The sequence below is a fragment of the Solea solea genome, chromosome 6 (genome assembly GCF_958295425.1).
Source record: "Solea solea chromosome 6, fSolSol10.1, whole genome shotgun sequence".
NCBI lineage: Eukaryota > Metazoa > Chordata > Actinopteri > Pleuronectiformes > Soleidae > Solea > Solea solea.
Genome location: NC_081139.1, coordinates 3,836,031 through 3,863,678, shown reverse-complemented (window position 1 = coordinate 3,863,678; position 27,648 = coordinate 3,836,031). Strand labels below are relative to the sequence as shown.

General features: G+C 40.4%; 1 protein-coding gene across 2 annotated transcripts; it reads right to left on the bottom strand.

The window, feature by feature from the left end:
• Nucleotides 1-2: 2 nt before the first annotated feature.
• On the bottom strand, nt 3-23,871 carry slc38a3b (solute carrier family 38 member 3b). 2 transcript variants are annotated; one of them, XM_058631697.1, is made up of 17 exons: nt 23,635-23,871; nt 14,902-15,094; nt 14,657-14,677; nt 14,437-14,515; nt 14,215-14,330; nt 12,528-12,601; nt 11,441-11,533; nt 10,173-10,254; nt 6,025-6,107; nt 4,780-4,838; nt 4,461-4,640; nt 4,254-4,333; nt 4,067-4,167; nt 3,114-3,238; nt 2,861-3,005; nt 2,097-2,200; nt 3-1,278 (listed from the first exon to the last, which is right to left on the bottom strand). In XM_058631697.1, exons 2-17 carry the CDS (start codon nt 15,003-15,005, stop codon nt 1,174-1,176), a joined length of 1,551 nt encoding a protein of 516 aa, XP_058487680.1. In that variant the 5' UTR covers nt 15,006-15,094; nt 23,635-23,871; the 3' UTR covers nt 3-1,173. The 2 variants fall into 2 exon arrangements, with proteins under 2 accessions (XP_058487680.1, XP_058487681.1); XM_058631698.1 differs by lacking the exon at nt 14,657-14,677.
• Nucleotides 23,872-27,648: the final 3,777 nt, after the last annotated feature.

The following is a 27,648-nucleotide window of genomic DNA, read 5'->3' as shown; positions in this document are numbered from 1 at the left end:
AGTTTCCAAAGCAGCCTTTTAAATATATATCGATTCTTAGGTTTGAATTTTCAGTCAACGAAGGCATCAAACATCAGTCAGGTACTGCAACGTGTGTAAGACGAATAGAATATTATGATATAATATAGAAAAATATGTTTTAGTGAATGTGTACGATAACCGAGAACAAAGAGGTTAAACTCCAACAGTACTTGGTTCATCTTCAGGTTCACAGTTTGGCATTTTGTGCTAAAAAACAGGGAGGTAACACATCGGTAAAATCAAGCTCTTTGTATTTTTGTAAAGTGTGAGTCAGTTCCATTAATAACTACGTACAAAAATCGAAAAATAATACATGTGTTTTGGATCATTAACTTCGTCATATACAGTAGTTAAAGACCGTTTTGAAATTAAAAGCACTTGGCGTCGCTAAATAAATATATATATATTCCTGTTCTTACTGAAATGTGGTAAAATATTGAAAGGCATCTGGGGTTTTGTTAAAATTACTTTTCATATAATGTGATGATTTCTACATATGAAACAATAGCTTTAACTGTTTCCTTCTCTGTGAACGGACAGCTCGCCTTAAAGCACTGACGTGTGTAACCTGATGGTGAACAGCTCAGCCTCAGCGCGCTGCATTTGTGCGTCTCGCAAAAAAATACTTCTTCATATGTACGTTAAAAAATAGCTTCTGGATTATTTAGCTCCCTAATTTATGTATTTATATCTTGATGCCTTCCTCTCTCCAGCCTAAAATGATATTTCTATACAGTACCAGCTGCAGCTGTTTGTGTGTAAATAAAGAGGAAGAAACAGGTAATTTCACCACTGTGAATATGAACGATGAGCACACGCACGCACGCACACACACCCGTGCTCACACACACAGTGTTTAACGAAGGACGTTACCATTGCACTATGTTAGATTGAATCACTGAACAGTTTATGAAATGATTTTTTTTGGTTAAATAAGTGTTTGTTTGTTTGTTTTTAAAAAAAAAAGAAAAGAAAAGAAAAGATAAAGGGGATTTGAACGTGGTCAATCCAGATGTGATACTGTACATTTTATATTGTTATTAACCCCCAGGCTGTGTGCTGGGCAGCACTGTAGTGTGTTCCCTCTGAGGAGAGAGTGCTCCCTTTGCATTGACCGGGTCCTTGTTCAGTGTGTGTGCACTGAAGCGGCCTCTAGTGGCCTCCTGCGGCATGGCTGCTCCCCGATGTCCAGTCGATGATGATGAAGCTGAGACTCATCACCATGAAGGAGATGCCCAAAGCAGCAAAACAGGCGGCCTGAGAGAGAGCACAAACAAGATCTATCAAGCACTCTGCTGTGTTTTATATATATATATATATATATATATACACACACATACATACTCATATACATATATTACATTACATGTCATTTAGCAGATACTTTTATCCAAAGCGACTTACAATGGAATTGAGTACAATCACATATACATATATGTATATATGTATATATATATGGAATTAGATTTGTGTCACTTTTTAGGAAGCAAACAACACTTTATGAATAGAGCAAACAAAAATGAACCACAAAATCAAAAAACACAATTTTGTTTGCTCCCTCACTTTGTTCTTTTCGATTCTGACCATGGGCGGGCCTTAGGAAGCTGCCTGCTGATTGGCTACTGAGTTTTGGAGCGACAGCTCAATGGACAGGAAGTAGTCACAAATTCTAACTACCTAATGTTTATAATCTGACAAACGTTAGATACTTACAATTATAAATTCCAGACAGACAGCGAGTCTAAAACTAAGTAGCCAATCAGCAAGCGGCTTCCTAAGCCCCACCCATGGTCAGAATTGCAAACAAAAAAACACGGCACAAACAGCAAATCAGGGGCTGTAAAGAACAAGTGAGGGAGCGCAAACAAAAAAGTGTGTTTTCACAACACATAAAATACAATATTTTTGAATGATTACATCGACATTTTATTTGCAATTTGTGTATTTTGATTTTGTGGTTCAATTTGTTGAAGAGTTGCTTGCCTCCTTTGAAAATATTGACACAGCTCTAAATATATATATATATATATAAGTAACCAAAAAAGGACTAAACAACAAAGCTATTCCCTCCTCACCAGTATCTTTGGGACTGAGTTCATGGGTTCTTCTTCTTTGGGGACGATGCGGATGTAGAAAACAGCTGGGAAGATGAAAATGAGGCAAGGAGCCGACGTGGCACCTAAAAAGTGTAAAAAAAAATAAAAAAAAAATAAGGATGGGTCAAAAACAAAGCAGCAACAGACAAAGAAAAAAGATGCTTGAGTTAATCTGACTGGGCTTAATTCTTTAACCTGCTTTTTTTGCAAGTCATTTCCTGCTACATTTCCCATCGGGTCTCTAAACATACACAGTGCAAAGGTTGCTGTAAACAGCTTTAATGTATTGCTTCACAGTGTGAACTGTGTCTCTGTACGTCCATGTGCACTGACGTCCACTCTGTGCATACTCCCGCATGTGTACCTAAACGCCTGCACATGTTTGTCAGAGCAGAAGCAGCGACTTTGAAGATGTCCTACATTCGCGTTTTAACTTTTATGTTTTCAACTTTCCCCTCCGACCCCATGATACGCCGCCTTCCCTCTGAGGATCCAATAATATTGACTCAGTCCGTCACGTTTGTCCGTGTGCAAACATGCACATTTTCCTATTCGGAACTGAAATTTCAGTCTGAAAACAGAGACACAATAAGTAACCAATAATCCCCACATTATTTAAAATGTGGCCTGTGGAGAAATTGTTTAATTAGACGTATGGGATTCCGCTTTTAGGGAATACTCAGGTGTGATATCAGCTTTTTCTTTTTTATTGTTTGCATTGTCGATAAATGGTCAATACTCACCAATGATGCCAAAGATGCCCAGAATGTTTGGCGCAAATATCACCAGCATGTTGATGAGCGTCAGCAGAACGATGGCGATGGCAGTGTGACGCAGCCAGTTAAAAGACTTGGTGGGGAACAACATATGCTGGATGGCTCGACGCACCTGCGACACACACACACACACACACACACAGAGGTTTCCCAGATTAAAGGGTGTCGTGACGTAACATCCACTGAGCATTGCGGGGGGACAAATGAAAAACAAACTCACGGGAAACAACACAATAGGCACAGTCAGTGTGACAGCGGTGAGGACGGCCACACGCACGCACAGAATCAAAGTGTCGTAGGGATCAATGCGGCTGTAAGTGTGCAAAAGTTCAGGCTCCACTTTGTCTGCGGGGGAAAGATAGGAACAACAAATGCTGTTATTACATGCAAATATCGCTCGGTGACACTTTGTGGCATCATTATAACGTCATATAATATAATAGTCATGATAATAATACACTTTTAATACAAGGATTGCAGTAAAAGGAAAATAAAATGTACACAATGACACACAACACAGGGTGGAATGAAAAGGAAAAGTCGAAAGTCAAAAAGTCAAAAACCCAGTTTTTACTTTGAAATAAAACAAAATATGCAAATAATTGGGGTTTGATTCATGTTCCTATCTAGTGGAGTCCTTTCCAAGACTACTATTGTGTCGCTTATTCCACTTTAGATAACAGCGTCTGCTAAATGGTTGAATTTAAACTTAAGTCTGGTCAGTGAAGGCCACCGTAGTTCCTTAACACACTTGAGAAAGAGAGGGGTGAGGAGGAGTTGACTGTTTACCATTTCTCACCATTAGATGTCACTAATTCCCATCAATATTTACACACTGGACCTTTAGTAATAAAATAAATAATAAATATCTTCCTGCTACATTCACAGTTACAGTCAATTTTAGGGCTGAAAAGTAGGAATTCTCATATGGCCACCTTTTTAAAATAGAATCTTTACATGATTTCTCCTTATAGCTTATTGCCAAGTAATTTGAGATAAGGAAACCAATGCTTATATAATATTCCACTATGTGTATATAGCTGCTTCTCTTTTATCTTTTATTTCCACCGTCTGAAACAAAACAGAATTATTTTTGCTTTTCTACAGTAAATCCTCTGACAATGAGAAAATAAATGAGAACACAAACATTCACTGTGTCAGAGATGTTCTCACCATAAAAGGTCAGGTAGCCAAACAGAGCGGCCAGAAAGTACATGGTGTACATGACCAAAATGGAGAGGTTGGACACTTTCTGCATCTTCTTCTTTGTTGGACTGAAATCAGAGAGTTCAAAGTCACAAGTCACATTCCGCACCGGCGTGCAATGGAACATCGCGAGGGTACAGAGGGGGTGACTCACTCGCGGAGCTCGGTGTAAATGGGCAGGACTTCAGGGTGGCAAACAAAGGCGAAAGCCAAAATGGGAATAGTGTATGCCGTCTGTGAAGAGAGAGAGATAAACACACGACCGTCTAAGATTAGCAGCGTCCCCAAAATAGCAGACTTGTGGCTCGCACCTGCACACTCAACGTTCCGAAATGATCCAAAAGTGCTAAATGTGTCTTACCTGCGAGTTCATGTTGAACAAGCGCGGGGAGCAGTGCGAGTCGGCGTCCTCTGCGGCGTGGACGAGTCCGTTGGTGTACTCGTGGACGTGGCTCGAGACGTTGACGGCGTGGTGGGCAGCGGTGCCGTTGGCCGAGAACTCCTCAAACGGGCAGGGAATCTGAAACTTCTTATAGATGACCTGCAACGAGAGAGAGAGAGAGAGAGAGAAGTGAGGATATCACCCAGGATGAGTCGTTTAACAACAGCTATCCAAACAATTCGCTTGAAAAAGAAGATTACGCGAAGATTAAGTGATCTTAAGTGTGTCGGTGACTTACGGCAGTAAGAAAGAACACCATGCAGCTAAGGGAGAATCCACTGGTGTAGCCGAGGTAACCTGAAAAGACAAAGACGAGACAACGAGACAGTTACATGGGACTTTTAAAAATAGCCCGACCGATTGAACTCACAGCACTATGAGATCAGAAAGCGTGTTTTTGTGTTGTCGTGAATAGCAGGGTGTGATTCTCTCAGGGAAACGAGCGCCCGCTGTGTCCATTGTATGTGGCGGGAACTATAATAATAATAATAATAATAATAATACCACACTAATTGCTTGATTTTTGAGGCAGCTGTTCAAAATCCAAATGTGCTCCTTTAAGTTGAGTCAAGTTTAAAAGAAAACAACGAGAAGAAGTAAAATATGAGACGGTTTTAAACCAAGATTTAAGTTCTTAAAAGGTGATCAAAGCCGCACGAGAAAATCTTGAAGAGCAATGGTTTAAATAATAATAATAAAAAAAGAAAGAATGTAATTTTGAAGGCATGTTAGTGTTCCGTAAGATCTCAACACATTATATAAATGTATATATATATATATATATATATATATATAGTGATTTAGACCAGTGTTTCCCAACGCTGGTCCTCAGGGAACACAGCCCTGCATGTTTTGGATGTTCCTCGCTACAGAACACCTGATTCAAATGACTGGGTCGTTATCAGGCTTGTGCAGAGCGCGATGACGAGCTGACCATTTGAATCAGGTGTGTGGGAAACACTGATTTAGACAACTTACAATCAAAACATGATTTAAGGTTTAAAGCACACAGTAGGGAAAAAAAAACACGGGAAACAAGTACAAGCAAAGTAACCTCTAAACCAGAGGTGTCAAACTCAAATGACCTGGGGGCTAATGAGTGTCCAGTCTGGTCAAGAAGGGGCGATGTAGAGAAAAAGTGGGAAAAAAACAACTCTTCTGTAGCTTAAAATAGATATTCATCATGATATTTCATATCATTTCAAAGTAAAAGTGTTTGTTTTGATAATATAATTCACAATAAAACATATTAATGATGCAAAGTAAATCTTAATTATTAAATAAATCCAAATTTAAAAAAAAGATTAAACACGTTTATATATATGTGATTTAATGTTTAATGCTTTAATACTATTAAAAAAATACTTCTAGTAATGTGGCCGCATGTGGCCCACGAGCCGCCAGTTTGACACCTCTGCTCTAAACCCTTAAAAGAACAACATATACTGGTCATATTCTTTAGGGGAGGGGTGGTGTCACTCACCAAGTTGCTTCATTAAAGCCAGGGGGAGGATGATGCTGGCAGAGACCATGATGACCAGATAGTTTCCATTCATGTACCACAGACTGTGGGAAGGAAAAGTCCAGTTTATTCACACACACACACACAGATGAACACAGACCTGAAAATGACGTTTCCACATTAATAGTGAAGATGTGGCAATGTCACCCGGTTGTTAAATCTCTACTCATCCAATTGACAGACGCAAAACCAGCAGGAGGCAAAACCAGCAGGAGGCATCACCCTTGGCATCAAGACTGTTGGAAATGTGTTTGCTAATGATTCTCGGACTGGAATAGACTCTTACATAACTCTGAAGATCTATGTGACAGTTGACAGTCGGGGAAAAGGGAAGACATATTTAAGCCCACGTGTTACAAGACACTAAAGAAGTCCATAAATATAACCAGAGGTCAGCTCCGCCCCCTGTTTGCCATCTCTATCCTGCACTTCATTAAAACATGAACAGATTCATTCATTGTTGTGCTTCCCAACCTCACTTTCCGCCGAGTTGAGAAATATCTTCATTCTTTTCTTTGCTACTTACCCACCAGTGACACTTGGTCCTGTTAGCGTAACAGTTAGCAAAGATGGCGGACATTGTTTACAATACATTGGGTCTAAAAAGTGTGGAATTAGCGTTGCAGTGTCACTGGTGGGCACGTCACAAAAAAAAGAATGAAGATATTCTGATATTCTCCACTCAGGGGAAGCAGAATTTTTCAAAAATACTAAATGCAACTTAGTAAAGTATTCCTTTAATATAAAGCTTAAAAAGTCCTCAAACTGAGTATCTTTTAAATAAAAACAAACGTCCGTTACATAGTCGAGCCATTGTCGAGTGACTTCACACAGACGCTTATCCGCTCCACACGACTCTCTCTGTGTTGCCGTGTTTAGATCTTGTATTGAGCCAGTGACATTCCTGCACTTCCAACAGGAAGTGATTTGTTTAATGTCTAGACAGAACTGAGACTGAAAACACACACACACACACACACACACACACACAAAAGCCCCCCATAAATGTTTCAGAAGTGAATCCTGTTGCTCAAAAAAACCCTTGGTTTAGCAGTTCGATGGGATCAAACAAACACACAAACCCTCTCTCAGTCAGGTCTGATAGTATTGCTTGACAGAGCCTGTTTTTTAGTGTAGTGTTTTGGGCCGTATTTGGAAGAACGGGGCAGTGTCTAACACATAAATCTCTACTTACACGTGCACACGTTACATCTGCAAATGAGACCATAATCAACTCTTTTATTCAGTTATTCAGTTTCCACATTGCTGTTTTTTTGGACGACTGAATTTCCCTGCGGGGATTAACAAAGTACGTCTTGTCTTGTCTCTTATAATTCAACAGTTTTGTTCATTATCCTGTGAGACGACTTGTTTTGTCTTCACGGGAAACAAAAGACTGTAGGAAAAAACTGTATTTACTGCAGACCCAGAGGCCTCAAGCGTGAGAGGAGCAAAAAATTATTGATAAACTATAAAAAATCCTGGGTGGGCGGATACTGAGCAGTCTAACTCCCCTTTTAAGCTGCTAATCCTGTTATTCTTAACCCCCCCTGAAAGAGAGTGTGGATCAGTGCGAGTTATGAGTGCAGTGCAGTGGCTCTATGACCCCGCTAAGACCTGGTGTTAACATCCATCCTGAGAGATCCAGTCAAAACTACGACTACTAAATCCTAATCGGTCCAAAAAACAAACAAAATAAACTTGGTGCTGCATGAACTCAATCCATCCTCGACGTGGACAGTGTTTAAGCACATTGACGGGGGACACATCTGTTCAGCGAGACTCTTTAAAATCATAATTTTGTTCTTGTGAAACAGACACGGCGACGTCAGCGGGAAGCCCGATCCACATGAGACGCCGTGTCCAGGACACGTTTTTAAAGGCAGGTGTGAACAGTTCCACTCTGTCTGTGCATGTGATCACATCACTCGGGACAGATGTTAAGCGCCGAACGCGTCCTTTCTGGGCGCTAGCGGAGTCCCACGTGTGTTTGGATTCCTCGTCGTGTCGGGTGATCGGCTTTCACGTGTGGTTATTGAGAATCCAGAGCTGAGAGCAAACCCAGTCAGGTCTCAGGTCGCAGAGAGAAAGACACAGTCATAAGCAAATTGCCAGTGTTTCGATGCATAGGCTCTATAACCTATTAGTTTTTTTTAAACGCTGAACATTGTTTTCGATTTCACGAGATCAATGACATACAACGGCGTGTGAATTTAGTCAGCAAGAAAAAAATATGTTTTAAATTGTAATACGTCCCAATCATCATGTTTTTATCACAAGTTTCTTTTAGGGTTTATTTATATGTGTTATTTTGTATTGTATAATATTTTTTAAGTTCTGAAATATTAAAATTGGCATATTAAATGGCATTAACCTTTAGTTATTTACCATGGGAGTAATACACAACTGTATTATATATATGGACATCATGGTGTGTGTGTTTATAGGTCACATATTCAGGTTTAAAAAATGCAGGGGTTTTTAAGTCAAAGTTCTGATGCATTTTATATTGCATTTTTAGTCGTGATATAAAGTAGCAATAATTGTGCAGAAGTCACAAAATAGAGCGTTTTTCTTTTCTTTTTGTTCACAGAAACGAGCCAAGTGAACTTTGAATTTCCAAATTTCACAAATTCGATCCGATTTTACACTTTTGGAGTAATTTTTTTTCCATCAGATTGTCTAGGTTGTGCTGAAAAAAAGGATATAAGCCACTCTATATTGCACATTCTGTATATACTGTATGTTTAAACATAGTAAAAAAGCAGCCAACATGCTCTGTGCTCTAAGGGTTAAAAAACCTAGAATATCAGCTCCCATCCTTGTGACTTCAGTCTGAGTCAAGTTCAAGTCTAAGTTTCCAGCGCGGACAGAACTCCTGCTGTGTTAGGTCACTGTGTCGGATCATTTCCCCCCACACACACATGTATACACTGCTATCCATTAAAAGAAAACAAAGTGCATACTATAAAACACCACGTCTTCTTCATATAAACATTTTATCTGTTAATCTTCCCTGGGGCTATCTTAAGTGAAAGGTACTTGTCTGCCACACATCATTACCGTCTATTTTAAGAGGCACGGGGTCATAAATAAACCCACCGCCCGTCGCTCATTCCACTGGCGCGTCAAGTGGAAATGAACAGCTTGTCTCAGTGGTTGAACTTGCACCAGGCTGACCTGTCCTTATGCTCAACCTCGGAATCTGGCGACCATGTTACACCACCTGCCGCTGTCATTAGTGTGTGTGTGTGTGTGTGTGTGAGAGAGAGAGACAGAGAACAAGAGCCATAATACTTCATACGTCAATTTTGATTGTGTCTAATTTTCTGACCCTGACATAAACACAGAGGGGTTTGAGTTTATTCCACTGCTCAAAGCCAGGTCAGTGATAAAGGGTAATGACACGCCCTTCAGAGGTCATTGGCCCACATAACATTGGTGAGAGTTATCTTCAGGGCATGACAAAAAAAAAAGAAATGGGAAAAACACCAAGAGCAGCAACACGACCCAAGATTCCAAGAAGTCAGGCCATAACCTCGCGTTAAAGAATGTGCATTGTATACTGACGCTCAGGATGTTTAGGGACCGTAAAGAATGGATTTACTGTTTTTACTGAAGTTATGTTTGTGTGTTTTATTATTCCTCCAGACTCAGATCCCTAAAAAGGGAAGTGTACATACACAGTTGCTGCAGTGGCGTCTCAGCACAAGGTTTGTTTTTAGATTTGAAACGGCAGCTGGAATCCGCCTTCGTCCTCCGTGACCTTATGCAGAGCGTCTGTGTCACTCTGACGTAAACGGCGCTCCAGTAACGTTGTGTGTATACATAACTTACAGATATTTAACAATGACACACACACACACACACACACACCCCATCCGCGCTCAGCCAATTAGAATCTGCTATTCTCCTCACACCCCTACACGAGTGACTGCATTAATGAATGGTGCCAGCAGACACACTCCCTGCCCACATGCACTTATTCTGCCAGGCCCCCTTGACCCTGAGCTCTGGGCTTACATCAGATGAGCGTCATGTGCCTTTCACAGGCAGCACAGGTATGTCGGTGCTGAACAGAGCCGTCGAAAATCAGTGGCAATACTCACTCAGAGGTGGGATCTGCCTTCAGGAAAGCCTGGATAACCAGCGGTAGCTCCGATTTTACAATGTACAGGTAACTGGACATGGCTGTAACAAGAGGAGAGGAAGAGGAGATGATGTATGCGTGGCCAAGCGTGGTCAATTGTAGACACACACACACACACACATCAAGTTACAAGATTGCTTATCACTCTGTATTTGTGTTCCGTGACAGAGCAGTAATCACTGGGCTGCTCGTGCAAACGTAAGGGTCAGGATTTCCTTATTTGTGAGGAAATATTGGAATTTCAGTAAGCAGGGGGAGGTCACATTAACTGTTTAGAGAAACTGATTCTACTTCAAGGCTGAGAAAAGGTACAATCTTTCCACACCAGAATTATAATAATTATACACGGCATGGAGCCACACGGTTGGTGTTAGTGGTTAGAACTCTTGCCTTTGAAGCAAGAAGAGCCGGTCGGAACGAGGGCCTTTCTGCATGTTCTCCCCGTGTGTGTGTGCAGGTTTTCTCCAGTTTCCTCCCACAGTCCAAAAACATGAAATATGGGGATTAGGTCAACTGGACACTCTAAATTGACCATAGGTGTGACTGAGAGAGTGGATGAACTGGCCATCTGTCCAGGGTGTGACGCCGCCATTTACCCTGTGTCAGCTGAGATTGACACAGCTCCGCCTGTGACCCTCATGTGGAGGATAAAGTGATAGATGACGGATGGATAAACCGCATGAAACAGCAGTTTCTCAAATATGAGTTCTTTGCTGCTTTTATGAGAGAGGAAATCAACTGTTTTAGCTTTTACTCACTCACTCACTCACTCACTCACCGTCTACCACTTTATCCTCCACATGAAGAGCGCTGGTGCCAATCCCAGCTGACATACAGCAGGGTGAAGGTGGGGTAAACCCTGGACAGGTCATCAGTCCATCAACCATTCACTTTCACACCTACGGTCAATTTAGAGTGTCCGATTTGCCTAATCCCCAAATCTGCAACTCCAGGCAGAAAGGCAAGAGCGCTAACACTACACCAACCGTGTATTAAAGGACTCAATGGTCGACTATGTTGAGAACCAAACTAACAATCAACATTACCACTCTAAATATTCAGTGAGCTCTGCTACCTTCTCCTCTGAGAGAGCAGCTGTCTCTCAGTTTCTCCTGCGCTCTTTGCTCCTTATACAAACCCACATTACAAATGTAAAGATATAATATAACTGTAAATCCTTTTAAGACTGTCTCATTCATGTTTACTGTGCATTAAGTGGCTCCTCACCTCCGATGTTCTGCAGGGTAATCGCTATACCGGCAGCCATTTTTCCAGGAGTGCCAAACGCTCTGTAACCCAGCTGTTCATAAGCTCGAATTCCTGTAAACAGATTATAAATAAACAGCACAATTAAAATAACTGTTAACTCTAATAGTCCAAATAACTAGAAACTCTACTGTATATGTTTATTGTTTAAGGAACAATGTTCCATTTATACTGCAAACTTGAGCACACACCTGATTACATTTAATACATTTAGTTTATAAGCAACTGTATTATTACAGGAAACTGTGTTTAGTCCAGGGGTGTCTCATTTTAGTTCAGGGGCCACACAAAATAATAGCATAGTAACCTATAAACAGTAAAAACTTTTTCCCTCTGTTCTACATTTAGTTAATTATCTTTTTTACAATAATAAAATAAAATAAGTGCAATTTCAACCATATTATGCCTTAGTTTACCATTTACACATCACACTGAATCTATAAAGACACAAACATTTAGTCACAGATATCTGGAAGTGGAAAAATGTAGTGAAATTTTAACAACGTCATCCTGCGGGCCGGATCGGACCCTCTGGTGGGCCGATTCTGGCCCGCGGGCCGTACGTTTGAGTTTTTACAACTTTTCCTTGAGCATAGATTGTTGTATTACTCGTCTTATTGCACCTCACAAAGTATCCAAACAAATAAAAATGCTGATCAACTCTTTGACTGAATTGGGCGGGCCTTAGGATAGCTGCCTGCTGATTGGCTACTGGGTTTTGGAGTGACAGCTCAATGGACCGGAGGTAGTCAGGGCCTTGGAGTCGCTGTCCGTCTGGAATTTATAATTGTAATTAATTATAATTCTATCTAATATTGACACAAATCTAATTCCATACAAAAGTAACCACCACAGGAAATGACTATGCCCTGTTTTATCCAACATATGCCCACATACAGTATAATCATCCTTAGTCATAGTTCTATTATGTATAAACTCAATGCTGTGATGTGGCGATCGTGACACTGGTCACGTAAGACTGTCAACAATGAAGTAAGGGAGGGTTCAAGGAAGACTGGAGAAAGGTTAAACATGACACTGGTCTTACCCACAATGCCAGAGGATTTGAGCAGCAGGTGAATGGAGTAGGATGACAGCGCTGCGACTGCAGTCAGAAGAAACCTGTGCCACAAAATCAAGAGAGACAAAAGTACATCACTGTCACCAATCTACCTCAAACTTTCCTTCAAATACTACCTATATTACGGTAACATGACACAATAACAAAGTAGTTTTTGTTGTTCTTGTTGTAATTATAATAAAATAAGAACTACATTGATACAGGTCACTAATCCAACACATGAGGAAAGTATTATTAGTCCAATGGTCCAACTGCAGGGCTTTCACATCAGCATTCTTGCAGAGTCACACGGTGATCCCAAATCCAGCACCTTTCTCACACTCTTTCTTTCCCAGCATTTTTACACACTTGTGTATTTCTTAAAGCCACACCTAGAATCTCTGCCACCTCCACCGCTCTGTAAACACCGAGGTGGAGATCAAACCCTGAGCTGTGTGCAGTATAAAGGCCGTGTAATCCGTCAACTCACAAACAAGTGATTATTATGCTGCATGTGCCCAAAAAAAAAAAAGAAAAACACTTGGGAGTTTGATGTTTTGGCTACATGAAGAAAAAACATTCTTCTCTTGTGACTCCTGACAACCTGGTGTAACATTCAGCAACGCGTCAAAGCTTTTCATGAACGCTCTATTTCTGCATCTCACTGCAAATACACTGACGGGGTTAGACGGGGATGGAGCAACAAAGAAACAAACATCTGAGCATTGTGACGAGGAAACATGTATCAGTGCTTACGCTGCTTACACTCTAGCAGTTAAACTGTTCCTTGGGGGTGGGACAAATTCAATATTTTGAAATTTAAATGAACTAAAAGGAATTTAAATCATCTTTGGCTTTAGGGGGAATCACATGGGTGATGCCTCTTCTGTGTTCTGGTCTCAGATACTAGTAGTTTACAAATTATTTCTCTGGTTAATATTAAAAAATGTGCTTTGTTGTTAACCATTATTACTTTATTACATTAATACTTCAAATACCATCATTGAGACTTCTTTTTCTACAGTCTGTTACGGTTCGACCACACTGTATATGCAGCTGAACAAGCACACGCTGCATGGCTGAGACACACGGGGGGGGGTCGTGCTCTGGCAACGGCAACAATCTGACAAGACGCACGAGAACTTAAACGATGCAGACGCCTCACAGACACAGTGTGGTATATTCTGAGCCGTGGCCTCTCTGTGGTCTCTGTGTGGCAACAAGCGCAGGTTAAAGAGCCTTTATGTAAACGTGTATGATGAGAGGAAGAGCTTCTCATGGGAGATTACATGTCCTGACACATATTAAATCACTACTTTAAATAGGTACAGCAATGCAGCACTGGCCTTGTGTCTGTAATTCCTTAAGAAGTACCTTTGTATTACTAGAATAGGGCTAGTATTTTTGGAAAAATGGTGCTTCCCAACCTCAGTTTACAAGTTTACTTTTTTTTTAATTTTTCAAAAACACTATTCCAGTAATACAAAGCTAAATGCAAGTCAGTGAAGTATTCCTTTAATTTAACAGACAGCGTACAGTGAAGTATAACAGCTGGAGCTTTAACACTGAAAATGCAGCGTGGCAACCGTTGACATAAATGACAGTGTTTGATATGTGGGTAGATTCTAGATTATATGTTTTGCTTTGGAAAAATGGCCTCCATCTTTTCACTTACAAGAAGAGGAGTATGCCAGTGTTGGCCATGGCATACGCCAATCCCAGGATTCCACTGCCCATAATAGCATTACCCAGGTTGAAGACAGACATGCCAAAAGAGGTCTTTCCTTCAAACTGACGGAGGGGGAAAAAGAAGTGTTCATTAATTCTTATTTTATTCACTTGACAAGAACATGATACTGTCTGTGTTGTTAAATGTCGGTTCACGTGTGACACTTACGTCTGTGAAGCGTGGATTCTTCCCTTCCGCGCTGGGCAAGAACTCCTCGCTTTCCATTCCGCCATCAGGATCATCAAATCTAGGTTGAGTTGAGTTTCAGTCTGTTAAGTGATGCTCTCTCTGTCCACCTCCATAAAATAAAAATGTACACACATCTACTGCAGACGGACACATGCTACCATCACATGCAGAGCAAAGGAACAAAGTTCAGCTGACTTACCTGACTGTCTGAGTGCCATTTCTGCATAAGGATCCACCCACGTTGAAGCGAGCACAAAAATAAGGCAGACGTGCATTTAAAACAAAGCAGCAAGTCACATTGTGTTGTCATTGACCACATCCCAGTTATATTCAAAATCAGGGACATGGGGGACAAAGGTAGAAATAAGAAAACGTTCTTAGTAGGGCGCAAGTAACACGCAAACAAAAACACGTGCAGCCCTCAAAAGCGATGACAATACTCACTGATCGTCGTCGAGCAGCGTCTTCATCGCGACACCCATGTCGTCCCCAAAGTCATGGCTTTTCCCGTTGGAGAGAATGTTGACCTCTGACTGAGCAGGCTCCATGATTTTTTTTCGGGGTGGGGTGGGGTGGGGGGGGCTTGTATGTGTTCAACAAAGAGGATCCTTGTCCAGCCTCCGTGTGCCTTGATTATCTGAGTCAGAGAAAAACACACAAATCACAAACATTCAGTACAGATGTGTGGTTTTGTGTGATTATTTGTACATGCTCATGTGTTTAGTGGCCCAAATGACTGAAAGGTTGCTATGTTTCTACTTGAGTGAGTCTAAGTCTCCATTGCATTGTAACGTGTGTTAGCTCAAGCTGAAATAGTACTGGCCGATCAGGTTCCAGAAACCCTGAGACAGACGTCACGAGTCCTGATATTGGATGTTTGTCCGTCCCACGACTGAGCCAAGCGATTACTCACTTCTGCTGTTGACTCTGTGATTTCTAACACCCAGAAGCCTCGCCTCGCCTCGTCCGCGCGCTCCTTGGCGTCACGACCCCGAAACGTCTGCATGAACGGCGTATAGTGACCCACTCTAACGACACATGCATACGGCGTTTTAGTGAGATATGAACTCTCTTTCCGTTTTTTCAGAACTATCAAAAGACAAACAAGTCCAGACTACGCGGTCAAAGGTCAAGGTCTATTTGAGTTTGGGTTTTTGTTGAACTTGTGTTTGCTCATGTCTTCTGTGCAGTTAACGTCACAAGCCTGCAGATTCGTGGTGTTACTGCGCTGCCACGATGGAAAACACGAGAAACCACAATGTAATGTAATGTCACAGTAAAGTACCCTGTAATTACAGGGGAAGCAGGTTGAAAAACAATTATTACTATAATACTATAATTATAGAATTTCACTGTGTGTTTCCTCGATGGGTTTTGGCTTTGAAAAAAAGAGGTATATCTTTTAAAAGTGAAATTATTATTTATTAAAACCTACCGAGCGCCGTATTCATAGCCTCCCACATCTCGGGTGAATCTTTTTTTTTTTTCTCCCCTTGAAGACAACAGCGTGTTGTTCTCTGTGACCAAAGCACAGCAGCTCCATTGTGTTTAGTGTCCACTCGGTCAGAACATCACCGTGTTTTACATATGCACCAGTGGTTATTGATACCAGACCACTTCAAGCTACAAGTGATCACACTGATAAAGGTCACATTGTACAAAAAATCAGGTGTACATGACTGTAATCAATAAATATCCCAGTCAAAATAATAAAGATTAAACTCTTTCTTCTCTCATTTAAACCAGTGATAATCTTATCTATGATGTTTCTGACACCAACACTTCCTGTTGTAATGGGACATTAAATTGCATAATAGGAAGGATGGATAACAGTTTTTATAGAATAGAATATTCATATTGTGCCACTCTATAACTCTATAGGGGGACTCCACTTATTGTTGGCTTGGAAAACCCTGCCGATACTTTATTTTTCCACCTATATGATCCCCTGTTTGATGCCAAACAACATTTATAAGTGTCTTAAACAGATACAGGTGGAAAAAAATGTGTATAATATGATGAATTACCTTTCTTTAGTTCATTTTATAACAAATGATGTTTATATTGTTGCCATTTATCCTTTACTTTAAGGGAAATTATAATCTTAACTGTAATACATATAGATATGATCATTATTATTATTATTATCATTATTATGACACTAAGGCTTAATAAAAATGCATGCGATCCATCTCTCATGACTCAGCATATGAACAAATGTCTTCAGAGGAAAAACTTAGTCATGTCAATCACACAATTACAACATTAGCATCAAAAAGCATCAAACTGAGCCTTTTGCGTTTAGAAAGATCTGCGAGGGCTTTCAGGGGGAAACCAGATCCCTGCTAATATTGAGCTGGAGGCTGCTTTTACCCCTGGGTTCAGAAATAGAGACCAACGACGATTTACACTGACGAGAAGTCACCATTTAACCTCTGCAGAGTCTTTGGACTGTGGGTGGAAGCCACGTGCTAAGAGAAATGCACTATGCACACACACAGCACTGAGGCTGTGGTTTCATGATTCCAGCACAGTGTTCAGTCCGGTTCTAACAATTCTGAGTCAGACTGAATCCCAACAGCAGCGTGTGCCGTGTCTACAGACGAGATGAGATGAGATTAATCAGATAAACTGATTTCTGAGACTTGACTGTCTGTGTTGCTATTATTTCCTTATTCTGCGGGTTTAAAATATGCATCTAGTAATACCAGGTTTAAATCAGTAGCATGGGTGGACACTGTGTGCACAGCCCTTAAATAAACCTGTATTTGTACAAACTGTGGTGAAAGGAAAAAGGACGTTAACTCAGTGGGAGTGGGAGTGGAAAGTAATGTAAAAAAAAAAAATAACACGTCTGAACTCTCTCTCCGCTGAGTCACGTCTTGAGATCACATGGTAAAATGGTTTGGTTCTGCATCTTGTCGGTGCCAACGAACATCTGCAGATAATCCCACACAAATGGAAATTATTAATTCACAACCTGGAAACTACGCCGACACGTTTCCTTATCATGTAATCAAATCACATGGGGCTCAAAACCACCGTCTAATAATGTTGAATAGTGATTCCTGCCGACCTGGCTAAAAGAAGTCACATGAGCCCGTCCTCTTCCACTGAGAGCCAGAGGGGTCACCTTACACTGAGCTGTACTCGAGCCCACAGCGAGTTCTGTTATGTAACCAACAGGCCTAACATGAGGAGGCAATGAGAGTGAAGTCCAATTCTGAGCTACTGGACATTTAAAAGTGCACCAACAGGTGGGCGACTGAAGAATGACTCACTTTTTTTCTTTCCCATTACCGTGGGAGAGAATTGCTATTTTGCAGTTTTGGAGTGTAGCTGTGCTCACAACGTTTGCTTCCTATCCCTCTCTCTCTCTTTTTTGTGCCAGCTGGACATTGGGGGGTGTGTGGGGGGGGCGGGAGGCGAGCACATGTAGATGAGGAGATGCCCATGTGGTGATGTATCCGAAACAGGCACGAGGTTCAGCCAAGAGCGCCTGGCAGCACCAGCTCATCCTCTGCCACGTGCCTGCTGCGCACAGAGCAACACTTATGGTGTTGAGGGAGGCTGGGCAATGTGTCCATGTTATTATTATCTGTATATCGTGACATGGGACAAGGTATCGTCACAGATGTTGGATGTCGTGATGACTTTTCCTGGTTTTAAAGGCTGTTGCAGTTGTGAAATCCACTGAATCGACTTCAGAAATATTTAAAATAAGTCACTTCATATCACCTTTAAAGCCTAATTATTATCCATATGTATGGTCAAACTTAATGTTTCTAACACACCTAAATATAAATAAGCCAGGAATTATCTTTAATGAAACAGAGCTGCAACTAATGATTATTTTTTAAGTTTTGTCCAAAAACCAAAAATTCTTTGACGTAAGGAGCAAAGAGACCAGAGAATATTCACATTTAAGAAATCAGAAAACTTGTTTTAATTCCTTAAAGACGCTCAAACCGATTCATTGATTATCAAAATAGTTGACGATTTATTTAGTAATCCAATCATACGATTAATCGAGTAATTGTTTCAGCCCTAAATGAAGCAGTGATGAGTCATTATAAGATATTATCACTTATCGGGATTAAAAGCACTTACAATAAGTGAGTTGTGGTGAATTTCTATTATCGCGTTCATCGCGAATGAAGAAAAGCGTCAATATTTCAACGTGAGGGACTTTAAAATCCTTTAAAACCGTCCCATGCCTAAAGTTGAGCATGTAATACAGATCATACACAGTAGGTATTTTATTTGGTAATGTGTATTTACAGTGTAACGTCAAACTTTCCCTGAGCTCAGAGAAACAAATTGGGCTGCAGCCTAAAAATATTGAGATATTATTAATAAGCCTTATCACCAGTGTTGAGCTCTGTGGTCGTGCAGGCTCTTATTATGCTATGTTATTAAGGCAATAGAATAAATGATCATTCTCTTAAACAACAGTAAAAAGTAAAGTTCAGAAAGTGTAGTTTCAGCCTTTCTGGCTACATAATCACCACTTGCCAACGCTGTTAATTGGGAAACATGTGGTGGGCAGCGTTTCCATGACAACGCACAACTATACAAATATAGTTCCACACTAATAGATGAATAACTCTAGAGGGAAATACAAATGTAGCTACATTTATCCTCTAAAACAAATGATGGAATGTGCATAACAAGCAATACGACATGTGGCATTCAAAATACTGTGTTATTAACTTACCTCAAATCCGTGATGTGTATAATGGCGTTTGGGTACTTGTGTTTATTATCTATGTTTACTTACTATGTTCTTAATGTGTCAAGAAAGTCAAAACAAAACAGATTAAAAGCGCCAAGGTTAGGCACCACCACTGTCGTGCCTCACTCTTCTCACACACTAAGCAAACGGAAAGCTGAGACTTAATTTCACTGATTAAATTGTTTTACAAACGTTTCATTAACTGTCACATCACTGTGCACCCTGGTGACTGTAGGGAAGGGCGACTCCCCCGTGAGTCGCCCTTCGTGGAGCTTAACAGACGCATTATTTTTGCTTTAATTGCCTTGTGTGTGACCACAGTGTCATTGTTTCCAAGTTAAGTAATGACTGGGGTTGAATTGAAATCTATAAAAAGGGATCACACATAGTGACAAACCCACACAGACACATGTCACGTGACTCTATGGTGGAGTTGTTATTGCTTTCAGGCCCACAACTGCTTTCTCTATTAGTTCTCTACTAGATCTCTATTATCTATATAACGACAGTGATTGGCCAATGTGGGTGTCTTTGTTACCTGCTCAGCACCAAAGGTGATGATAATAATGAGGTATTTAGCAGCTGAAGAGTCAGGAATTGATGATGAGAATATGAGAGCTATCACAGTTATTACGGTAATTTCACTGGCACTGTTTCAGGAAGCCGGAGAATCAGCATTTTTTTGGCCTGTTTTTGGACATTGAAACACAGACTCAAACAAATGTTATTGTAAATATGTTGTATACTGTTCAAATGTGTTGTTTTTCTTAAATAAACCTTTTTGTTTTTCTTCAGTATTTTAATATTGAGTTGTAAATAACTGCCAGATATTGGAAGCTTTTCAGGAAAAATGGGCAAAAGCACTTAGTTACAGGACATTTTCTGGTCCAATTATGGTTAAAATAAGCAACAAAAAAAGTCCAGAAAGACATTTTGAGGGTTAGGTGTTCACATGTGACTTGTGTATGATGATTTAGTTCTTGTTGACGTTCAAATCTGCTGAAATTGAGAGTGTGTATTTAACACTGACTCATGTGTCAGTCCTCAGAGAATCACTAAGTCTAAAAGATCAACAAAATAACTTTTAACTCTGTTAAACGATGACGAACGAAACCAAAAAATGTTTTAGATCCAAAAGCCTAACATTAGAATAGAGCGATTTCCTCGCAGCCACAACAAATATCCGCTGTATCTAAACACATGTATCACCGTGATAACGCAGAATCCACAATGACATTCTTGGTGACATAAAAATAAAGACAACGGCACATGATAAGGTCAAACTCAAGCCCACAGATTACCCTTGACAAAGATGACGGTAATAAACACGTCCACGTCACACACTTTCAGGGCTCTGGTTTCTGATGTATGAAACGCTGTAAAGGATAATAATAACCTCTGGAGAGACGAACACGCGGACATTCACAGGTCTATTGACTGTGACAGGAGAGCACAGCTGGTCATCTCCCACAGTGATAATACATGCACCTCCCTGCGCCGCACACCTGGCCAGCTCCTGCTCACACTCTCATCGCGGCACACGCTGAGGTCGCTGACCGGGGACAGGCTTATCGGCCGATCCACCCCCCCCCCCCCCCCCCCCCCCGTGATGAACACATATAGCCCATATAGGGCATCTGTGTTAAGATGGGGGCAAAGTCAAAAACACAACCCCCTCTCTCTCACCCCACACCCCCTTGAATACACAGACACGAGCTGTCCTGACGCTCAGTTTCAGTTCAAAGTTGCTAAACTTCTGTGACTGAAGTTGTAAAATGGGAGATTATTGTCTGGAGCATTTTTTTTTTTTACTGTATTTGCTTAAAATCCTCTTCGCAACCCGATTGTAACCGATTAATTAAGCGCTGAAACAATTGCTCGATTAATCATCAACTATTTTGATACTCCATTCATCGGTTTGAAGCTTTAGTCGCGATTAAAACAAGATTTCTGATTGTTTCCGCTTCTTAAATGTGAATATGTTCTTCATTTCTTTGCTCCAGATAGAAAAGAAAGAAAGAAAGAAAGAAAGAAAGAAAGAAAGAAAGAAAGAAAGAAAGAAAGAATTCATTCAAATTCAATCATTTTGGTTTGTGGACAAAGCGAGAACATCATCATCTCCAGGTTTGACATACACTGATCGATGTTTTTTAACGTTTTCTGACATTTTATGGACCAAACGATTACTCGATTAATCGTGAAAATAATTGACAGATGAATCGATTATGAAAATAATCGTTAGTTGCAGCTCTAGTGCAGTCACAAAAATACCCGTAGAACCTGTTAAAAAAACACCATCCAATCATATTGAACGGCCCGGACAAATTAATTAGATCTGGATGCATCAATCACACTGACAATTCACTTTATGTCTCGGTTTTTCCAAAAAACCTTTAAAAAAAGCGTCACTGAAAGTTACCGCCGCTGCGCAGCGCTCACAAATCTGTGTTCGTTGTTCGTTCCTGTGCTCTGGAGGCGGAGCTTCGGAGGGAAGTCTGAAGGAAAGGGGCTCTAACTCCAGGATCGCCAACCCTACCTTTAAAAACATATATTTTTAGCAGTGCGGCCACAATTTTTCACACACCTGCATCCAAGGGGAACTAAAAGCTTTGTCATGTTAATCAGTCTCTAACAAGACCCATAAAAAGAAGATCTATGTAAGGTCATCATGAGGCAAACTACTTAGCTCTTATAAAGTCTGAACACTAAAACTAAGTATGACCATTATGAGCTATATTATCAACAACAGTCTTTAAAGGACGAGTTTGTGTAAACTCTCAATTATTGCCCTGGATACAGACATCACTGATAAATATTACATTTTGAATAAATATCTAATTAGGATACGATTCGCGATATCAGAGGGAATGATCATTATTCTCATTTTCATTCCAAAAACATATTTTAAAACAATTACTGTGTGATATTTGTGCAGATCTGTGTTCTCCTCAGTCTGTAGAAGACGAAGTGCGTAAATCAAGACAGTAATTCATGTAAAGTGATATTTTGACACACATTTTAGCTTTAAAAATATATTACGCCTCCTGCGATTCGAAAATTGCAGTAGGCTGAATTGCGATTTCGGTACATATTTCCATTAATGGCTCAGCCCTGATTAATATTATTATTTATTTATCATCCAATCCAGCGCAAATCAACAACACAAGGGCTAATGAGGGCTAAAAGACACACATAAAAGCCAATAAAAGGTCAATTTATCATTTGGTCCCTAATGACAACCCAATGGGTGAAAAATTGATTGAATTTATAATTAGCTTTATAATAGCTGATAAATGGTCACTGATCTGCTCACACATTAGATTTATACAAGATAAATTAAACCAGCAAAGTATCTTTTAAATTAAACAATAAGAATAAAAACCTTATTTCAGGGCTAGTTTATAAAAGTTGGACGTGAAATGCGTTGTTATCAAAGGCCATTGTTGTCAGGAACACGACAATAACACAATAGAAAGACGGGTGAAATGTCACTTCCTGCACACACAGAACTCCCTTCTTCCTCATGGGGAGATCCACTTATATTTAGACAGTTAAATATAAGGACAGAGACTTGTGAAGACTGTAGAATTCATGCTGGTCACTGTTGTTAAAGCTCACGGTGAATAGAACATGATAGAGAGGGAGATTCAGAGGGGAAAGCTGCTCAATTCCTAGCTGGACATGGTTGAGTTGGTAGGAGGAGAAAGGAAACGGCCTCTCTCTCTGTGTTCCCTCGGTGTCATATGGCAGCGTGGACACCACCACCACCACCATGTAGAGTGAGGAAACACCACACACACACACACACACACACAGAGATGTGGGTTTTTAAATAGCAGTGGCACGAGCTAAGGCGCAAATACTGAGAAAATGAAGCTGTTCCTTTACATCCACGCACACATACATCAAGAGGAAGTTGTAAAAAAAAAAAAAAAAAAGATTAGGAAAAACTTCACATGTCATTCATTGAGCTGTTGAGTCCACTCTGACGCAACATTTAAAGAAGAAAAGCACAGAAAACAACAAGAACGTGAAGGTCTCCATGTCTCCTTGGAGCACATGGTGGTGACATCTGGACTTGGCGCTCTCTCTGTCTGTCCCTCTCTGTCTGTCTCTCTGTCCACGGTTCTTTCCTTTATTGATTGGTGAGACAAAGCAACATGTCCCCCTATAGTGTGTGTGTGTGCCATGTGATTACACGGAGGCCATAAATGTGCGCAATAGACCATGTGTTTCCATCCTTTTCACCACTATATAAAGAGCACGTTCTCATTTTGTATCCATCTTCACTAAGAAGACAAAAAAAGCCGAATAGTTCAATTGTTTGGTTGTTTTTTTTTAAGTAAAAGCTTCTCACAAGGTTTCACTAAAACCAGATAAATGCAAACAAAGCGTCAAATGTGTGATAGATGCAAACAAAGCGTCATTTTGTTCAGTCTTACCGCTCTCTCCGTGTCTCTGTGTCTTCACGGCGCTTCCAGGTTAACTCCTCCAGTGAACGATCGATTCTTCTCCTTCTTCTCTTGTGTGTCGTGTTCTCTTCTCCTCCGTGACCGATACAGTCTTTATCTACACACAGGCACTGACTGAAGCGGGGGTTTTACGCACAGTTGGACCGTGTCTCTCCAAAGGCAGCAGCAGCGACTGAGACGCGCTCTCGGGAAAGGTTGGCATTGTACAAACCCTGTGGAGCTTATATGTGGGGGTCGCACTAGGTCCGCCTCCTTTAGGTCCTGGTTTTAAACCTCGCTGTAGGTTTCTCCTCTGGTGGTTTCACTGCTGGATGAACCGACGACGCACTAAATCAAAGAACTACAGTCATCCCAGCCATTTTTTTGTTTGTTTGTGGGCATTTAGAGAAACGCTTGATTCAATCAATGTTGTCTTTAGTCTTTCCCTGTGTAAAATAAATGACAATAAATAGTGATTATTTTATTTCATCTCTCTTTTTTCAGGGTGAGAGGGCTGATTATTCCGATAATAGAAATTGACAGTGGGCAAATATGAATGAAAGAGGTTTTCTTTCATGTCAGCAAATATGACAGGTAAAAAAAATCACTGAAGCTCAAAAAAACTATATGTAACTAAGTTAAACATTGCAACATTAAAGGTCAGTGTGTAAGCAGTGACAGGAAATAGATTAGTGGAGTTGGATGGAACTGGTGTGGAACCAGTGTTACTAAGATTCCACACAGGGCCGGCACAAGCCTTTACGAGGGCCCTAAGCTGAATTTGATTTGGTGCTTGACTATTGATACAAACACTATAAATTACATTAATTTGAGTTGTGTTATTTACACCAAACCAGTGTCACTGTCGTTTGTTTGCTTTTTATTAACATTAAAGGGGAAATAAAATCACAAAAGTGGCCTCTTATTCGTTTGTTTGGTGATACTGAACTTGAATTACTCAAGTAACCAAATAACTTAAGTTCAACACTATTCAGATAGCTAAATCTATCTAAAAATATGTAATAATATACAAATATGTTCTAATGTTGTTGTTTTCTCTCAACACACTGTTGGTGATCCACTAGCATAGTACCTGGTACCTGGTACTTTTTTTTAGTACCTGCTCTGGTGAGGTTCCAAGCGAGCTGAGAGGTACTATGTGTGACGTCTGAAACACAAATCAAGCCGAACAGTGCCGAACTGTAGATCAGTTAAAAAGACTTAACAATCCTAAAAAAATGTGAGTTAATGTCCAACAATTACCAGGAAAATGTCTAAAATCTCAATATTTAACAGAGGAGTCTGGTGTATTTAGCGACAGTGAGCCGCGTCACAAACCCTGCCGCTGTATTTCAGTCCAGGGACTGTGTCAGACGGAGTCTGTGCTCCGATCATGGAGGAAGTACTGAATAAGTTGCTCCTGCAAGTTCAGTTTTTTCCTTAAGTAGTTTTAATTAACCGATTCTAATGATTCAGTTACACAGAAAAACAACCTAAATGGTGGCGAGACGAGTCAAAGTCGAGCTGGGACCATAGTGGAAAAGGGCCATTAGTGACACCTAATGGTGAGACTGTATATTGTAATGGACTCCTCTGCTCATCCCTCTCTCTCTTTCTCAAGCATGTCAGCAAACTACAGTGGTCTTCACATACCACAAATCTGATGGACAGACTGAGACTGGAGATTTATCACTGAAGATAACATCTATTTATGAGCAACAATATTAAAAACTAAGACTTGAGCCACTGGATAAACACGAATGGTTTCTTCACATTGAAAGATCTGTGTGGCTTTTAGTGTAGAAGAAGAAGAAGAAGAGGAAGAAGAAGGCCACTGTTGGTCCCTGATGTGCTTGGGAAACAGAGGGAAGGGTTGGAAGGAAGGAGTCCTCTGTTTTGTTTTTTTTGTTACATCGTGTCGTCTCACCATTAGATGTCACTAATCCTCACACACTGGACCTTTTTTTATATATATATATATATATATATATAACCTCTGTATTCTTTCACGTGGGTCTCACCAGGCTCAGGGTTCTGCGAGCAAATCTAGGAGAAACTTTTCTGTGTATCCCACAACACTTTTTCCCCAGTCAGGAGCCAGAACTCCACAAAGAGGCGATTCTCTCCACTCATGAGGTTACGCTGTTTGTCCATGAGTAAATGCCTTTCCCTCACTAAAATATGTTCATGAGGTGACTCAGGGGAGGAAGGGGGGAGAATTCTGACAGCTGCAATGGACCAGAAGTCAGCCTAACATCTGGCAACAGCAGATTTAAGTTTCAATATCAACAACCATACACTGAAAAATGTATGACGCTGGGTTTGGGCACTGAATTCACAAATAAACTTAATCGTGGTAAGCGTTATTGTCGTCATTATGAAAAAGAAGCAACCATGATGAAACTTCATTAAAGACACAGTGGGTTTACATCATGTTATATTGCATATCGGTAAATCAGGTCATAATGTGAGTTTGTAGTTTATTTAAAAACCCATTTTTACTCTATGGCTTTTGACCCCTTTACTGTACAACTGTTTATTTGTGTTGTTTTAATACTTTCTACAGTATTTTATCATTTAACTGTCTGTTTTACTGCTTGTTTTTAGGTCTTATGTTCCTAGATTTTATTTATTTCTGATGGACAGCACTTTGTTTCAGCTGTTGTTGTTGTTAAAGTGCTTTATAAATAAAGTTGGATTGGATTGGTTTGGATATTCATTACATTCAATACCTAAAATCATGTGACAAAAAAGTTCAAAAAGAGCAGAACTCCATCACTACCGAGCTTGTTGCGCATTTATGGTTTATTTTGCTTATTCATAAAGAGAGACCACAGGAGTACAGGCGGATTTTGAAGATAATGTGTATAAATAACAGAAAGCAGAGATTAATGTTAAGTTTACACCATTTTAGGGACAAACCCATTAAACCCATTTGATGCACTGTATTATCTTTCGGCGTGTTTATATACGAGGCTCCAAGAACAAAGGGAGGTAAACTAACCCGCCCTTTGAATGAAGGTTCATAGTGGGCTTTAGCTTCCAAACCTGAGGTAAGTTTGCACTATACATTGTCTGTCTGCGTAAACATACAAATAAATAGCCTTTCATTCTCCATTTACAGGAAGAGTCCGAGTCACATCTGCAGGTCCAGTCATTATTTGTGTTAAGCAGGTTTTTTTTTTGATCCAAGCCTGAGAAAATTCCCACTGTGGGACACAAAGAAGTTATTTTCACACACACACACACACACACACAAAGCCATCCTTCTCAGCATTGTTTGTTCAGGAGCTAATATGATGCTATTTATGTTAAATCTGCTCTGATCATGGTGCTAAACTGTCCAGGCATCAAATAGACACTTTTTCCTGAAGCAAAAGCAACTGCATTTAATATCCCGTCTCTCTTTTAACACAAGCTATTTGAATGAAAAATGTCCACCAAATGTCACTGGTGGGCATGTAACAAAACTGAGGTTGAGAAGCACAATTGTTCAAAAAAATACTACCCTTATTCTAGTACTACAAAGCTAAATGCAAATCGGTGAAGTATTCCTTTAACTCCCTGGTATGTGAGGAATACCTCTGGAGCAGCCTATGTCCAAGTGGAAAGGGACCATAGCTTGTAATCAAAGGGTTGCCAGTTAAAATCCCAACAGATCAAGGATGCCCCCCCGAGTGATTGGGTAACTTGGAACTGAACACTCTAAATTGACCTCAGCCATTGGGGGGCACTCCTAGTACCAAACCCCAGCCCCTGCATCTTCAGTGATGACCCTTAGAGAGGGAGAAGCTGAGAAAAAGAAGTGAGGAATACTTCTGCCTCCTAGTAGTATTGTTGATAAGTAAAAAATCTCTATCACGTCCAACGACAACTTGTGAACGGTGAAGGTTTCAATGTAATTAACGCCCACCAGGCAGGAGGAAGCCTGGAACGGGTCAAAAACAAAATGGGGCAATGTCAAAACTCCCAATTCCACAGAATGAAGGACGATGCAACACCATG